Source organism: Cyprinus carpio, chromosome B8 (genome assembly GCF_018340385.1).
Source record: "Cyprinus carpio isolate SPL01 chromosome B8, ASM1834038v1, whole genome shotgun sequence".
In the NCBI taxonomy this organism is placed as follows: Eukaryota; Metazoa; Chordata; class Actinopteri; order Cypriniformes; family Cyprinidae; genus Cyprinus; species Cyprinus carpio.
In genome coordinates this window covers 20,534,064-20,549,776 of record NC_056604.1, presented here as the reverse complement: position 1 = coordinate 20,549,776, position 15,713 = coordinate 20,534,064, and the positions used below count along the sequence as shown (strand labels likewise).

The following is a 15,713-nucleotide window of genomic DNA, read 5'->3' as shown; positions in this document are numbered from 1 at the left end:
TGGATATCTTGATTTTTTTCAGTGTTATCTATAAGTTCAAAAGAAAAGCATTTTTTAAAAATATAAATCTTTTGTACCTTGTCACTTTTGATCCATTTAATGCATACCTGTTGAATAAAAGTATTGCTTCCTTTCCAAAATAAATTTCCTCATGTCAAACTTTTGAACAGTAGTTCAAAATAATAGTCAAAATATTTAAAATAGTCAAAATTATTTTCTATATCCTATAGATGATAACCTGTTGCTATCCAGCGTGACTGCAAAAAAAACAAAACAAAAAAAACATGATTTCGATCATGTAAAAATAATGAATCATTGTATTATTATTTTTAAAGAACCATCCAAGTAACTTTATCCCAGAATAATATAATATAATATAATATAATATAATATAATATAATATAATATAATATAATATAATATAATATAATATAATATAATATAATATAATATAATATAATATAATATAACATAATATAACATAATACATTTCTATTAGTGCTGTGAATCGATTAAAAAAATAACTAATTAATCACACATTAATACCACTGAACATTAAAGTTTTAAAATATACTTTAATATTACAATGATTTGACATTCAATCTTCAAATTAATGTAGAAACAACATAAAGACAGTACGTTTTTATTATTTGTTTAGTAGTCATTTATTATAACTGAAGGCGATTATAACTGATACCAATACTACTTATGTACCTAGGAATTTTTTTTTCCCTAATATTTAACCATTGACTATAGCTATTCAACATTACAGAATAATTGAGAACTATCAATTTTAACATTTATTAGACTTTAAAAAATAGCAACTTCTAATTTAAGTGAACTTAAAACAATCTTCACATAAACCCGTCATAATAAATGTCATACCTGTGCCCTTCAGCAAGTAGGAAATACAGAAATTGGCTATCAGACACTAAATTCTAAATTAGACGAATCCTTAAAGCTACAAAAGTTCATTGATTTCGTCTTTTTTCTTTTGTTCTTTGATTAACAGACATCACAGCAGCTGGGTTATTAGGTTTTTTGGCTGCTATTACTTTAGGAGCTGATGCTGCTGAACATGATGCAGATCTGATACATGCATGCTTGTAGTTTCATTCCCACTTTATTAATATGAAATGATACAGGCTACAGCTGTGCAAAAGGACAGGAAAATTAATTTTTACTGACAAATGGCCTGACAACAACTCATCTGACCGCAGTTCACTGTTGTTGTACTGAAGCTCCTCATCACCTGTACTGTTTTACACTAGTGCCTGGTGCTGAGGCGAAGTTAGAGTACGCGTCTGTTTGTAGTGATCATAAAAAGGTTGTGAATCTAAATAAACACAATTCTTGTCGAGAAATAAGAGACAGTAGCAGCAGTTGTGCATGGGGTGGCCAACCCTAGTCTGCCCCAGCGTTAAATATTTTTAACATGTTAAACTGGAAAAATGAAGAGATGAACAGATCAGATGTCTTGCATGTGTGCTTGATCTAAGGACAAACTGCTCTGGGGCACTGAAGTTATCAGTTTGCAAACAAAAGACGCATTTGGTTCTCTACTTTGCCTGTGAACCCAACCTTTTTTACATTGTCAAGAACATTTTAGTACTTTTTGTGTGTACGACTTACTGCTTATTCACAAAGAATTATTGGAACTGATGATAAAAACCGCTGATGAGATATCACAAAGACTGACTGTGAGTTTAGATCTACTAAGTTTTTCATGAATGCAGCTGCATTGAGGGGAAGATAATGTAAATGTTATGTATTATTACATTTTAAAATGATCTGGATAAACCTTTTCTTGATATTTTCCTGGAATGCTCCTTTGAAAATGGAATATGCCTTTGGGAATGTCACATGCATGGACTAAACAGCATATCTACCATCTAGTTTGAAATATTTATAGATGTCAGAGACTAGCTTATTGTAAATTTCGCTGTGTAGTCAATAAATGTGTGTTATGAGACTTTGTTTGACCTTTAGTTTTGTTTTTGAAGTACAGGAACAATGGAAGGATGTTGTGCATGAATGCTCAGTGTCTGCCTGTTCAGTGACACCAGGGCAAATTTGATCAGATTTGTCTTCATATCATTATTGTTCTTCAGCATTTGCTTTTGTGTTTCTTGAAAACGGCTTGTCAAAGCAAATAATTATCTTTTGGTTTCATCCTGCACCCTCACAGCAAATTTTCCTCTAGTTAAGTTTCAGTCTTACTGTCTGGTGGATTTGATGACATGTAATTTACAAGCCAGTTTTGACCAGAGAAAAAAGAAGAAGAAAAAAAAACCTTTACTTAAAAAATACTAAGGATTCATTTGACCTGTTAAAAAAATTCAAAGCTGAATTTTCAACATCTTTACTCCAGTCTAGTGTCACATAATCCTCCAGAAATTATTCTAATATGCTGATTTAATACATTTCTTATTATTATCAAGGTTAAAACAGTTCTTTGATTAATAAAAAAGTTCAAAAGAACAGCATTTATTTGAAATATAAATGTTTTGTTACTTTATAAACGGCGTGCATTCTAGCTGAAAATTATTACATCAGATATTAACCTCATTAAAAAACATTACCGATACCACATTTTTAAACAATACTACAGCTCAGTGGTGGAGTTATTTAATAAACAAGACAGATTATTTAAAGTGAAACACAATCTTTTAAAAAAGGAAATCCCAACATCCCATTAAAACCATTTAAGTCTGTGCTGTTGTTTGTTAGGTAAAGTGATACTATGAAAGAAAATTGATGAGCCATTTAAAATCAATATAGAACATTTTAAAACCCTATTAAATTTTAAAACCAAAATTTTAATTTGATATTTTATCCAATAAATTATTATGATTTAGTAAATACACTATGATGTGGACATCTGTTACAGCTGATGTAACCTCTTTCAAAACATACAGCAGCTAAAGAATGTGCATCAGGAATGGTAGGAAAGAGAACGAGAAAAACAGAGAGACAATATAGTGATAAACTCTGTAGCTCCTGCTGAGGAAGGCATCTTCAGCGTGACTAAAACAGCAGGAGATCATATCTCGCATTCCATTTCACAACCTTCTCAACAGAAACACTGCAAGTCAAGCAAGTTTCTAAACACACACAGACTGGGACAGAGAGACAAAAACATCAAAATTCAGTCGATATGTGTATATGGTTGAGCGCTCTAGTGTAATGAAGATGTTCTGCAGCTGTTCACCAGTGCCGGGCTTTTGTAAGAGCTTCCAGAGACGGGACAGACAGTGAGGATGGTCAAAAGGGGTAAACATCTCTATCCATCCTGACATTCGTTTGGCCTCACATGCTCCTCATATGCTTGTTTGGATTGTGTTGTTCTGAGAGAGGAAAAGAAGTGTTGCCAACAAAAAGTAAAGTTGCCAGCTAAAGTTGTTTTTGGTTTATTTAGTGTTCACAGTATTCACACATTGTAGGGCACTAATCTGTTCCTGTAAAATCTGTTCCTGCCACATCTATTGAGGATAATACAAATAAAAACTTCCACATTGTGGTTGCAATAGTGGAAAATTTGAATGCAAGGGGATTTTGGGGATATGGGTTTTGTTTATGTAGCAAGCATTAGTACAGATTATTTGTTATATGTAACTTTAAATATGATATAACTAGAATAAATATATATGATATAACTATAATTGGTTTTATAACTTCTTTTTTTGGTGCGGAAGTCCAAAGGGTGTGTCTTTTTGAGTTACTCCGTTTTTCAAAACTTTACACATTTGGTTCAAACTAAAACCAAATGTTATGGTCAGTGAAACCCACAATGAGTCGCTCAAAGGAATAAAACAATGTTTTTTTCTCTCTCCGTCTGTCTGAGCTAGTTCTTAATAGTCTTTATAAAAACTTCTGAATGAGGACAACACATTTGACTGAAGAACAGCTTCCTGTCTTGATCGACTTGTGGTTTGTGGGAAAATAAATTTGCTAACATATTTCTATTGAAGTCAGAGTAGGCCAACGCTATCTCACGACCGAATCGTACATATTTTATGAGGTGGCGAATTCGTACAACTTCACTCGTACGATTTTGTACGATTTGTCTAGACCCCAGTGATGGGTAAGTTTAGGGACGGGGTTAGGTGTAGGTCATTCGTACAAATTCATATGAATTGTGCAACTCATAAAATACATACAATTTAGCAAAAATCTTATGAATTTGTACAAGTGAGGCTGTACTAATTCAAAATGAATTAGCCACCTCATAATATATGTACGAATTGCCATGAGATCGGGCTGCCATGGTTCGTCATGAGCTTAATTGTATTAAATGTGTAGTGTACTTCAATTCTTAAAATAACTGGCCTTGCAAATAATATACTAATGAAATAAAAGGCCACCCAAAAATGACAATTCTATCATCATTTACTCTCTGTCAACAAATTGTTTCAAACCTGTATGAGTTTCTTTTTTTCTGTAGAACACAAAAGAAGATATTTTGAAGCATGTGTGTAAAAAGTTGACTGTAGCCATTGACTTCCATTTGGACAAACAAAATGGATGTCAATGGCTGCCATCTGTTTGGTTACACACATTCTTCAGAAGAAAAAGAAAAGAATGAAACTCATAAGGATTTGGAACAAGTGATAAGGAAATTATGAAAGATTTTTCAATTTTGGGTAAAGTATCCTTTGATTATTATATTTCTTATGTTTCTTACACACTTTTAATAAGTGTATTTTGCGTAATGTCAAATTAAATGTTAAAAGTTACTAAGATTATTTTAAATAATTATCTTTTAAAAACATTTTATCTTGCTTTTTTTAACTTGATATTAAATTTAAAGTTAATATATTTTTAAATGTAATAAATTTCAACTTCATCCTTATAAATGTGCAACTACAAATACTAGAAATGACAGTATATTTTAGTTTAAAAGTACAATTAAATCATATTTCACAGGCAATAGAACTAATTTTGAAATTACATATAAAAATGTATTTAAGTCCTACTTATTTGGGTCAAAAGTACTCTTAATTTCAATTTAAGTAATTACATTTAATATAAATTGAAACTATCATACATCTTGATTTATTTGTAAATAACATGCATTTAAGCGTTACATTCAGTTCACACTCAAGTATATTCTGTTCAATTATTTTATTTCCATAATAAGTACTTTTTAAAATCATGCTTGAACTTTTCGTTCACAAAGGAAGCTATAACTAGCTATTATTTTGATAGATCAAGTATCCTGTGTGTTGTTATGCATGCATCAGTGTAATAGCAATCTGAATTTAGGATAGCAGAAAATTAAGTGTTTCTCAAACTGCACGAGCAAAGCCAATGCGATTATTTCCCCGATCAAATTCTGTATAATATCGGGCTATGAAGGTCGCCCCCAGGATCCAGATGGGACCAGTAGGGGGTGGCACATCCAGCGCGTTGAACGTCACAGTGCAGATGTCCTCCCCGAACTCTGACTGCTGTAGGCAGAACAAAAGATAAAAAAGAGATATTAGAAAATCCAATGCAAGTCCATATAGCTGTAACATAGATTGATGAATCTCAAAACAGATGGTACACTTCAGAAGTCATCAGGAATAGCATGCAAATACAACATGTGGCGTTTCGTATTTAATGAGAAAAGGCACTTAGTGGAATAGTTTCCAGACTTCAGTGCTAAATGAAATGCCAGACTGACAGTGTAGTACAGAGTCAGCAATAGTATTTCTAATGAGAACAACACTTCAGTTAAAGCTAAACATTATCTGAGTGAAGTTGTGAAAAATACCACAACACTAACTAGGGAGCTTTTAAAAAATTTATGACAAAGGTCAACATCACATTTACATAGTTAATGCAAATTTGTCATTTGTTAGTGGTTAATGCAAGTTCAAGAAATTTTCACATTTTATTCTACAATATAAAACACATCAGCAATCACCCCACTCTTTTTGTTTTTGTTTTTTAAGTGTTAATGTTGTTAACAAGTGGCTAAATAAATTGAAAAATAAGTGTGCTTAACTGCATTGTATGTGCACTTAAAAACTACTTGCAGATAATATAATATAAATTAAATAAAGTTCATTTAAGTTTATAAAGAGTACACTTTCACAGTTAAGTATTCTTTTAAAAAGTGCATCTTGTAATAGTCAAATTATTGTATATTTAATATACTTGTTTAATGTGTTAATCTTTTTTTTTTGCCCTTCAAATAGATTGCAAAATTCATTAAAAATGTGTAATTACAAATATTTAATATTACTTTGTAATTACATACAAGTTTCAATAGAAATGGCATTAATATGTTTATTATAAATGATTGTCAGTACATTCAGCAGTACACATTAACCATATTTCAAAACCAATAGAAGTAATTATGGAATTATATATATTAAGATGTACTAAAGTACTTAAGTGTGTCAAAAAAGTTTGACTAATTGAATTTAACATACATTTAAATTAGAATATATTTTCATTTATTTATGAAATAACGAACAGTTACGTGTCCAAAAATTACAATCAGATTGCACTTTTAAAGTATATTAAGCATTCTTTTTAAAATTATTTTTTCACTAGTGTAGGTTGTTGCATATATTAAAATTTTCATTAAACAGGAAAACTCATCTACTTACTAGTCCACATTTACAACCTCATTGTGTTCTTGCAAACTCTTCCAACTCAAACTTTCAGAAGCTTAATGGTGGTTAATGCAACCGTGGTGTAGTTTGTTTAAAGCATAACCTTAGCTTTTTCCTTCGGGCGCTCGTATTTAGTCTTGTGAAAATTATATTTACAAATTAAATGTGTTAGAATCATACGCTTTTGTTGGTCACAGAGCTTATTTCTGCAATAATCCAAAAGCCAATGAAAAAAATGCTACATTTTTTGAGGGAACCAGGGTTATGCAAACTTCTGTTCACCTATAATCTGTAGCCTAGTTACATTAAATGTGCACTCAATTATTTTTGTTTACGTGGTAGTCATCTGACTTATACTGACACCTAGTAGTGTGGATGTAGCTTCCCGGAAAAGACATGATAGTCAGCCACAATGAATTTATTCCACAAGCAAAACTGCCCAATAACAGGAAGTTACTGAGAGAAAATATGTAGCTTTCCACTGTTCATGTAATATAAAAATGGCAGCCCCCATAAAGTGTCAGCCTCCCAATTAAATAAATAAGCTTTATTAGGCTACTGATATGATTGTCTTCATTTAATGTCAGTGCACATTAGAATATTAAAGCCCTTCAAGATCATCACGACCCAATGTGACATACTGTATTAATATCAACACATTAATATTAATATATACCCTTGCAATGGAATAAAGAAAGAGAATATACCCAGAGAATATAGTCCTCTCCCATGAGAGAATATTCCTGACCACCAAGATGAAAAGTCACAGTGGGCAACAACTTGACCAGACTACAGTTGACAGTGTACTGTGAACAGAGTCGAAAGAGACAGAAAATAAGTCATGACCATTCAAAGACAACAGTGTGCTGCATCATTTTGCAAAACTGAAATGACCTTGAACTTCACACTTGAAAAGAAAGAAAAACACATTTTACACATTAAATATCACCGACCAAAGTGGCGATGAAAAAAACAAAACATCAGCTTTCAATCATTCCATTTGCTCTTCAGACGTTATTTATGAGACTCAGCCAAACATGACAGACCAAAGCAGCTGTTCCCATGGAGTTGTGCAAGAGGAAAAGGAAACAGAACAATAAGAAACAGGTTTTAATGCTGAACATAGAAGTATTGTTTTACAAAAGCTTGTATGTATGGGATGTATATGGGAAGCCATGTTGGCGCATGATCAATCACCCGCGATGTGAAGGTGTTGAATTTAATAATCAGTTGCCTACTTATTTATAATCAGCTGTCACTGCTGATTGTTTTAGAAGGTCCATCATGCATTTTGTGCACTCTGTTTATGTACAACTGGAACACATTGTTCATTTTTTATGGGTCTGGAAAGTTTGAAGGTTTGCCACTGCTGCTGAGATTTACGGATTTCATTAAATTGTTTTCAAGGTTTAAATTTGGGCTTCTTCAATTTTCATAGTTTCTGTTGCTAAGTAGTGGATTCATATTTTTTCTAGTTCTTAGTATATTATATGCAGGCTTTTAAATAAAGACAGATTTTTGAAGAATGTCCATAAGGTTAGCTAAACAGAACTTACCCCTCCCTCTGCCAGTTCAACAGCACCAATTGTTTTCATTAGAATGGAAATAGAGGAGGCGGGGCCTGTGATGTAGGAGGAGCCTGTATCAATCACAGCAGTACAGCCGTCCTTGCAAAACAACATATCTGCACCCACAGACACTCTACAGAAAAACAAAGTATTATTGAGGTAAATCAAACGAATTTCACAAATCACTTTAGACTTACCCAGTTTACCTACTTTTGGGGAGGCTTAAAGGAATGTTCCACGCAAAAATTTACATTTGCTGAAAATGTACTCACCCTCAGGACATCCAGGATGTAGATGAGCTTGTTTCTTCTTCAGAACAGATTTGGAGGAATTTAGCATTACATCAGTTGCTCACCAATGGATCCTCTGCAGTGAATGGGTGCCGTCAGAATGTGAGTCCAAACAGCTGATAAAAACATCACAATAATCCACAAGTAATTCACATGTGTCCAGTCCATCAGTTAATGTCTTGTGAAGTGAGTTAGTTGTAAATAAACAAATCCATCAAGGAATGTTATCTTCAAAAGATTGCTTCTGATAAAAATACCATAATTCATTATAATGTTTGCACCAGTAAAAAAGTGAATTTCCTGTTGTCCTCTCACATCAAAATCCACCAACATATTTGTTCAGAACTGTTTGGGACTTTTTTCGGTTGTAACAGTGCGTGATCTGTGCATATTTCCCTCCTGATTCAGACATGACTACTGGAGAAAGCTATTTAATATTTTAGCAGAAAGCAGCAGTTTGAAGTTAAAATGTCTTAATGATGAATTTGTTTCTAACAAAAACACAGTTTTTCCCTTCACAAGACATTAATCAATGGACTGGAGTGATGTGGATTAATTGTGGATTATTGTGATGTTTTTATCAGCTGTTTGGACTCTCATTCTGACGGCACCCATTCACTGCAGAGGATCCATTGCTGACCAAGTGATGTAATTGGCCTTGATTGGCCTGAGAGTGACTAAATGCTCAGCAAATTTTCATTTTAGGTGAAGTATTTCTTTAAATATTTTGCCCAATAATTGTTTGGCCAACAATATAATATGTGCCATTATTGGCCTGAAATGTATTGCACAAGTCATATTTGGGTGAGGCGTAGGCCAAGTATGGTAACCCATTTGTCCTCTGTATTTAAGTTAGTGCACACACAACAGTGAGTAGTGAACACACACTCACACACAAAGCAGTGGATATATGGATATTTGTATGATACTATTAAAATTCTTTTGCATCCTTTTTTAAGCTTGAAAGCTCCATTATCACAATTTTTAAGAAACAGGCAACTGTTCATCTTTAGAAATCCACCTCTTGTTTTCCAAGCAAGAGAAAAAAGTCTAAACTACTGTAAAACAAACAAAAAAAAAAACACACAGGTAAAAAAATAAAAAAAATACCTCTCTGGAAATGATCTGAGGTTCTGCTTAAAATTAAAAACGGATGGCTACCAGATATCTTGTACAAACTGATATAGGATATCTAGGAGTATTTGTGAAAACTGTGATGTAAAACAGATGTAGAATGGCAGAAAACCTTACATGGAAAGAAATCATAATTGTTCTGTAAAATTGATGCTGATAATGTTCTTACCCCTTCATGATGACCTCCCACTTGCCTTCCTCTTTGATGTTCATATAGTGGAAGGATCCAGTGTGGTAGTTTGGGTCTGTGCCCCCCAGCACCAACTCTCCACCAGGGATATGTGTTGGGTCCCTTTTAGATGCACATATACATACAAAGATATGGCTTGTAATCTATATAGTACTGTTTAAATACATTTATTATTACACTATACAATAATGTAGTTTAGAAATTAACATGTTCATATTAAATTCACAATATACAGTGCCTTGCAAATGTATTCATACCCTTTAATTTTTTCACATTTTGTTTTGTTGCTGCCTTATGTTAAACTGCTTTAAATTAGTTTTTTTCCACAACAGTCTACACACCATACACCATAATAGTAAAGCAAAAAAAAAAGTTTTTTTTTACATTTTTGCAAATTTATTAAAAATAAAAAACTAAAATGATTACATTGCATAAGTATTCATACCCTTATCTGGGACAGTTGAAATTTAGCTCAGGAGCATTCATTTAGCTTGTAGATGTTTCTACATTTCAAGTGAAGTTAACCTGTGGCAAATTCAAATGAATGGGTATGATTTGGAAAGAGACACACGTCTTAATAAAAGGTCTAACAGCTGATAATGCATATCAGAGCACAAACCAAGCACTGAGGTCAAAAGAACTGCCTGTAGAGCTCAGATACAGGTTTGCGTCAAGCCACACATCTGTGGTAGAGTTCAGAAAAAAATTCTGCTTGATTGAAGGGTCACAGAAGCATGTAGTCTCTATTACCTTTAATGGAAGAAGTTTGAAACAACCAGGACTCTTCCTAGAGCTGGCCTCCTGGCCAAACTGAGCAACTGATGGAGAAGGGCTTTGGTTTGAGCGGGGACCAAGAACCTGATGGTCACTCTTGTTGAGCTCCATGATCATATGTGGATAAAGGTGAAATCTACAGAAGGACAAACACCACTGCAACACTCCATCAATCCAGTCTTTATGGTGGTGTGGCCAATCTCAATCCTCTCTGAAAACCCAGTCCAGAGAGGATTGAGAACCTCAGACTGGGCAGAAGGTTGACCTTCCAACAGGACAGTGACTCTAAGCAAACAGCAAGAGTGGCTTATAGACAACTCTGTGAATGTCCTTCAGTGTCCCAGCCACAGCCTGAGCTTGAACCCAATCAAATATTTCTGGAGAAACCTGAAAAGGTGTATCTGCCCCCATCGAACCTGACAGAGCTTGAGAGGTGAGGAGAAGAATGGCAGATAATTGCCAAATGCTGATGAGCAAAGCTTGTCGCATCAAACAAAAAAGACCTGAGACTGTAATGGTGCTTGAGCTAAATATTTAGTTAAGGGTATGAATACTTATGCAATGTACTTACTTTACGTTTTTATTTTTAATTAATTGACAAAGTTTTGACAATTCTGTTTTCGCTTTGTCAGTATGGTGTATGGAGTGTAGATTGATGTGGAAAAAAGTAATTTAAAGAAGTTTATCATAAGGCAGCAACATAACAAAATGTGAACAAAATGAAGGGGTATGAATACTTTCGCAAGGCACTGTATGTCAATAAATGCTGACACTCACCTCCTGTAGTACACTGAGAAGACTTTCTGACTTAGAACATGTTGAGACATGATGTGATCAAACACAGGTGTAATTCCATCAATGGCTACATCTGGATATCCCATCCCTAACACCCCATCAAACTTGGCAAAGATGAACGGGATCGCAGGAAGAGCTGTGGCCTCAGCAAAAACCTGCACCACTGGGATACCACCAACCTAAAGTAGTTAAAGGTCAAAGGTCAAACATCTCAATCACATACTATGTACAATTACAGTTCTGGTCTTCCATACTGCAGTCAATTTGTTTTAAAATCAATCAGTATTTTGCCTTATTGTGGGTAAAATGTTGTGCACAATCTGGACTTGGTTATCCTTTTATGTTTTGCTGTGCTTGACTTTTTAACCTGTATGGCTAAAAAAAACTAAGCCTCTGCCATTAAAATAACATTTGCATATGTTGGTAAAATAATCCTTTTGAACCCATTTCTTAACATTCCCAGTGTTTTACTCTCTAAAACCAATGGCTTTTAATTGTTACTCACTACAACCACGTCCTCGCTCAGAAATCCCCGGACTTTTCCAGAAGCATACTGGATGGAGAATCCGGTGCCATTGTAAACATGCGTTAGGGATCTGGAAGCATCGTACCTGTTGTGTGTGACTAAAGATACATGGAGAAAGGCAGACTGAGCTGTAGTAGAAATTTTTCAATTGTAAAAGGTATGTGTAGGTAATACACCGGTTTTTATATGATTGTGTTTAGCAAATCACTCACAGCAGGCTGTGTATAAAGGAGAACAGCTGTGTGAAGGAACCCAGAGGTTGGCAGAACCCGTGTCAAACACAACATTGAACATCTGAGGTGGTGAACCAATACTTATCTCACCAAAGTATTGAGTCTGGAAATCAACAGAGAAATACACAATTAAAAGTACAAAATTGTCTATATAAAACAGATTATTAAAAATACAAAATTGCACATAATTTTAGTTCTTTTCCATTTTTAAGACTGATTTACATCCAAGTAGTTGATCAGAGGTGTTGGAGCTGTGCCGTTTGTGGGTGAAGGTTCGTCACATTTTGGCATAATCTCAGAAAACACTTGAGCTGCTGTGACACCCATTTTCTTCAGGGTTTCTCGTATGGAGGGCATTTTGTTCAGTTTTACTCTAGTGAAGTGAGAGAGAAATGACTCATGTTACATTTATTATCTGTTTGTACAACTGACAAAACAGCAACATCAGATAGTAGTTCGTTTTATCTGATTTTAAAATGATTTTTCACTATTTTTCATGATTTTTTGTCATTTCAGTTAATGACATAAATACAATCCCCATTATGGCAAAAATAGATATAATATGTTTTGTAATATATTTCAAAACTACTCAAATAGATTTAAAAAATATTTTTATATAGATTTATTTTTTATAAATATATATATTTTTATATATAAATATATTTTAATTACTAACATTTCCTCATATTTTTGGCCATTTTGAAACATTTTTAAGAATAATAAAAAAAAAACAACAACAGGCAAATATCACAGACTATTATGCTCAAATCGAGAGAAGCAGAAATCGTGATCACAATTAAACTACAACCCTATCTGAACTGAACCAACACTGAATTGACTTGAGCTAAATAATGGCACTATAGCCTTTTAAAGCTGAATGTGAAATGTCTCCACAGTTGCATTTCCATAACTTATTTATACTGTTTTCCTTTTTATGTCTGTACAGCTGCTTTGACACAATCTGTTTTGTATAAAGCACTTTAGGAATAAAGGTGACTTGACCTTCCTAAAATATAAAGGCAGCTATCTATTTTCATCTACAAAGATGCATTGGTCTGTATTAGAAAAAAAAATAAAAACATTGCATGTTATTCTAAAGATAACACATTTCTCAAATTAAAATATTTGGCTTTCATGTTGTTGTATTAAAGCAAGAGCAAAATATTTGTTGTGTTGACTTACCTCACTAAGGCCTGTGTGCTGGTCACTGAGAGTGACAAGACTAGAAGAGCCAAGCAGTGCACTTTCATTCTTACAGATGGATCAAATCACTTTAACTATCGATAACCAGTGTAAATATGTGCCCAGACTCCTTCCCAAACTTCTCTCCTCTTTTACTGTGCTTTATTTGACAGACTTTCCTTCTTCCCATGTTTTTATACTATTTCTCCTACGATCTGTTCTGACCTTGACACAAACCCTGAACACAGCGACCTCTTGGTCAAGGGACACACATCACACACAGTGATTTAAGACCACTTCACTTAATAAAATAATCATTGTATGGACCTGAAGGATGTGGATGTATTGGAAAAATTGACAACAAATTGTGTATATCATTAAAGAATATGACATAAATATTACAATATTATCAACATAATGAAAAGCAACACATATCTGTCATATAATATCTGATATTAAACAACAGATGTGTGTTGCTCTACAATATATATTACAGAACTGACGGTTTGTTTGTAAGGGCATACAACTCTTAATGTCCCTTGACCTTTAAACGTAAGAAGCCTAGAACTAGATTTCCCACAGTAATGGGTCAATCTCTTCCCCTGAAATTCCCCCATAGGACTCTCCATAGACGTCATCTTTTACGTCTTCCTCTAATAAATTATTGATTTATACAGTAAATAAATCAATAATTCCACTGCTCTCTTGTCTCCTCTGAGGCTGGGACTCTATAATAGTGTTCTGTGCTTGTCTGTGCATCTCCCCCTATAATCCCCAGCTGCAGAACCGTAGAACCCTTACGTCACAGCAGTCTCAGGACAGCAGCGTCAAGCCTGAAGTTGGCGGAGCAAGAGTTATCTTACTAAGCATAGCCACGTAGTGTTTTGGATCCTTTCAAAGTTTTAAAGGGGTCATATGATGCGATTTCAAATTTTCCTTTCTCTTTGGAGTGTTACAAGCTCTTGGTGAATAAAGAAGATCTGGAGAAGAAGATTTAACAAAGACTAAAGTCTCAAATCCGAAGAGATATTCTTTATAAAAGTTGAGACTCGTCTAACACGCCCCCACATCTCTAAGTCAGTATGTGGGAAGATTTGCATATCGCCGCCCAGATGTTCACGCAAAGAAAGAAGGCGTACCTTCTATTCTCATTGTAGTATTGTTGTTGACGCTGCCGCCGCCGTGTCATATAGACGATGTCAATGTGTGTTTCATTGTGAAAGCGAAACTACTTTGTTTGGCCTTCCAAAAGAGGACGATATCAGCTCCGTCATGCCTGGAGCTAATCCGTGCTGGTCGCTGAGGAAATACATCAACTTTGCACTGTGGATCACAGAATGGGCTTTCACCCTGGACAAAGCCAATCCAGCCGGGGTTGTCCCATGTGGTTGCCGCAAGCACAAGGTATGCTCCTTCGTAGAATCCACCTCAAGCCGCCCCCTCTGCTCACTCAAGCCGGCCGCGGCTCTCTCTAGACCTCCAGCCTCTGCTCACTTAAGGCTGCGGTGTGTGACGCTGTTTCGTTGAGAAAGCGAAACTACTTTGTTTTTGCCTTCCAAAAGAAGACACAACTAGAAATCATGTTTATATCACGTTTATAATGAGTTTTATGTTTATGTCTCGTTGCTCTGGCTGGAAGGGGCATGACAATATGTTTGTTGGGGTGTAATTTTTGCGTCATGCTTTTGGGGTTTTGGGAATATCAAAGCGCTGTGTATATGTGGAATAACAGAGCACATCTCTTTTTTGAACGATAAGCCTTGTGAAAATCGACGTGTTTCAGAAGGCGGGGCATAGATGAGAAACAATAATGTACAGTATGTGGAAAATAATGTGTTTTTTTTTTTACTACCTTAAACTGCATAAACACATTTCATTACACCAAATACACCAAATAATTTTCTTTTTAGCAGCATCATATGACCCCTTTAACATATGTTAATGTCAAGTCATCATATTTTCTTTTTATAAAGAAAAGATAGATAGCTGAGGTAGCTGATCAAAAACAAGGTGAGATTTATAAGGCTTTCATAAAACAAAGCTACTAATACAAATTATGTGTTGTTATATTCTTATTCCAGGAGTAACTGAATGATATTCTATCATTTTAGAATGTTCCACAGCAGCTGGCTGGCTCCGTTGACTTGGATCTTCATGTTATTTGAACATTACACACACATACACACACACACACACACACACACACACACACACACACACACACATATGTGTGTGTGTGTGTGTGTGTGTGTGTGTGTGTGTGTGTGTGTAATGTTCAAATATGATCAAAGTCTATAGAAAGAGACTTTGATATGATGCAGGGCAACAACTTCATAAATGCAGTTATGCCCTAAAATTCAAGATATTGGTGCAAAAATGCTCCTGTATGAGTTTTTTTCTGTCTCATATTTGT

General features: G+C 34.5%; 1 protein-coding gene across 1 annotated transcript; it reads right to left on the bottom strand.

Annotated features, from left to right (window-relative positions):
- Positions 1-4,985: 4,985 nt before the first annotated feature.
- LOC109070272 (renin-like) lies at positions 4,986-13,450 on the bottom strand. Its single transcript, XM_019086853.2, has 9 exons — positions 13,301-13,450; positions 12,341-12,491; positions 12,098-12,221; positions 11,865-11,983; positions 11,342-11,538; positions 9,770-9,892; positions 8,165-8,309; positions 7,316-7,414; positions 4,986-5,450 (listed from the first exon to the last, which is right to left on the bottom strand). Exons 1-9 carry the CDS (start codon positions 13,366-13,368, stop codon positions 5,289-5,291), a joined length of 1,188 nt encoding a protein of 395 aa, XP_018942398.1. The 5' UTR covers positions 13,369-13,450; the 3' UTR covers positions 4,986-5,288.
- Positions 13,451-15,713: the final 2,263 nt, after the last annotated feature.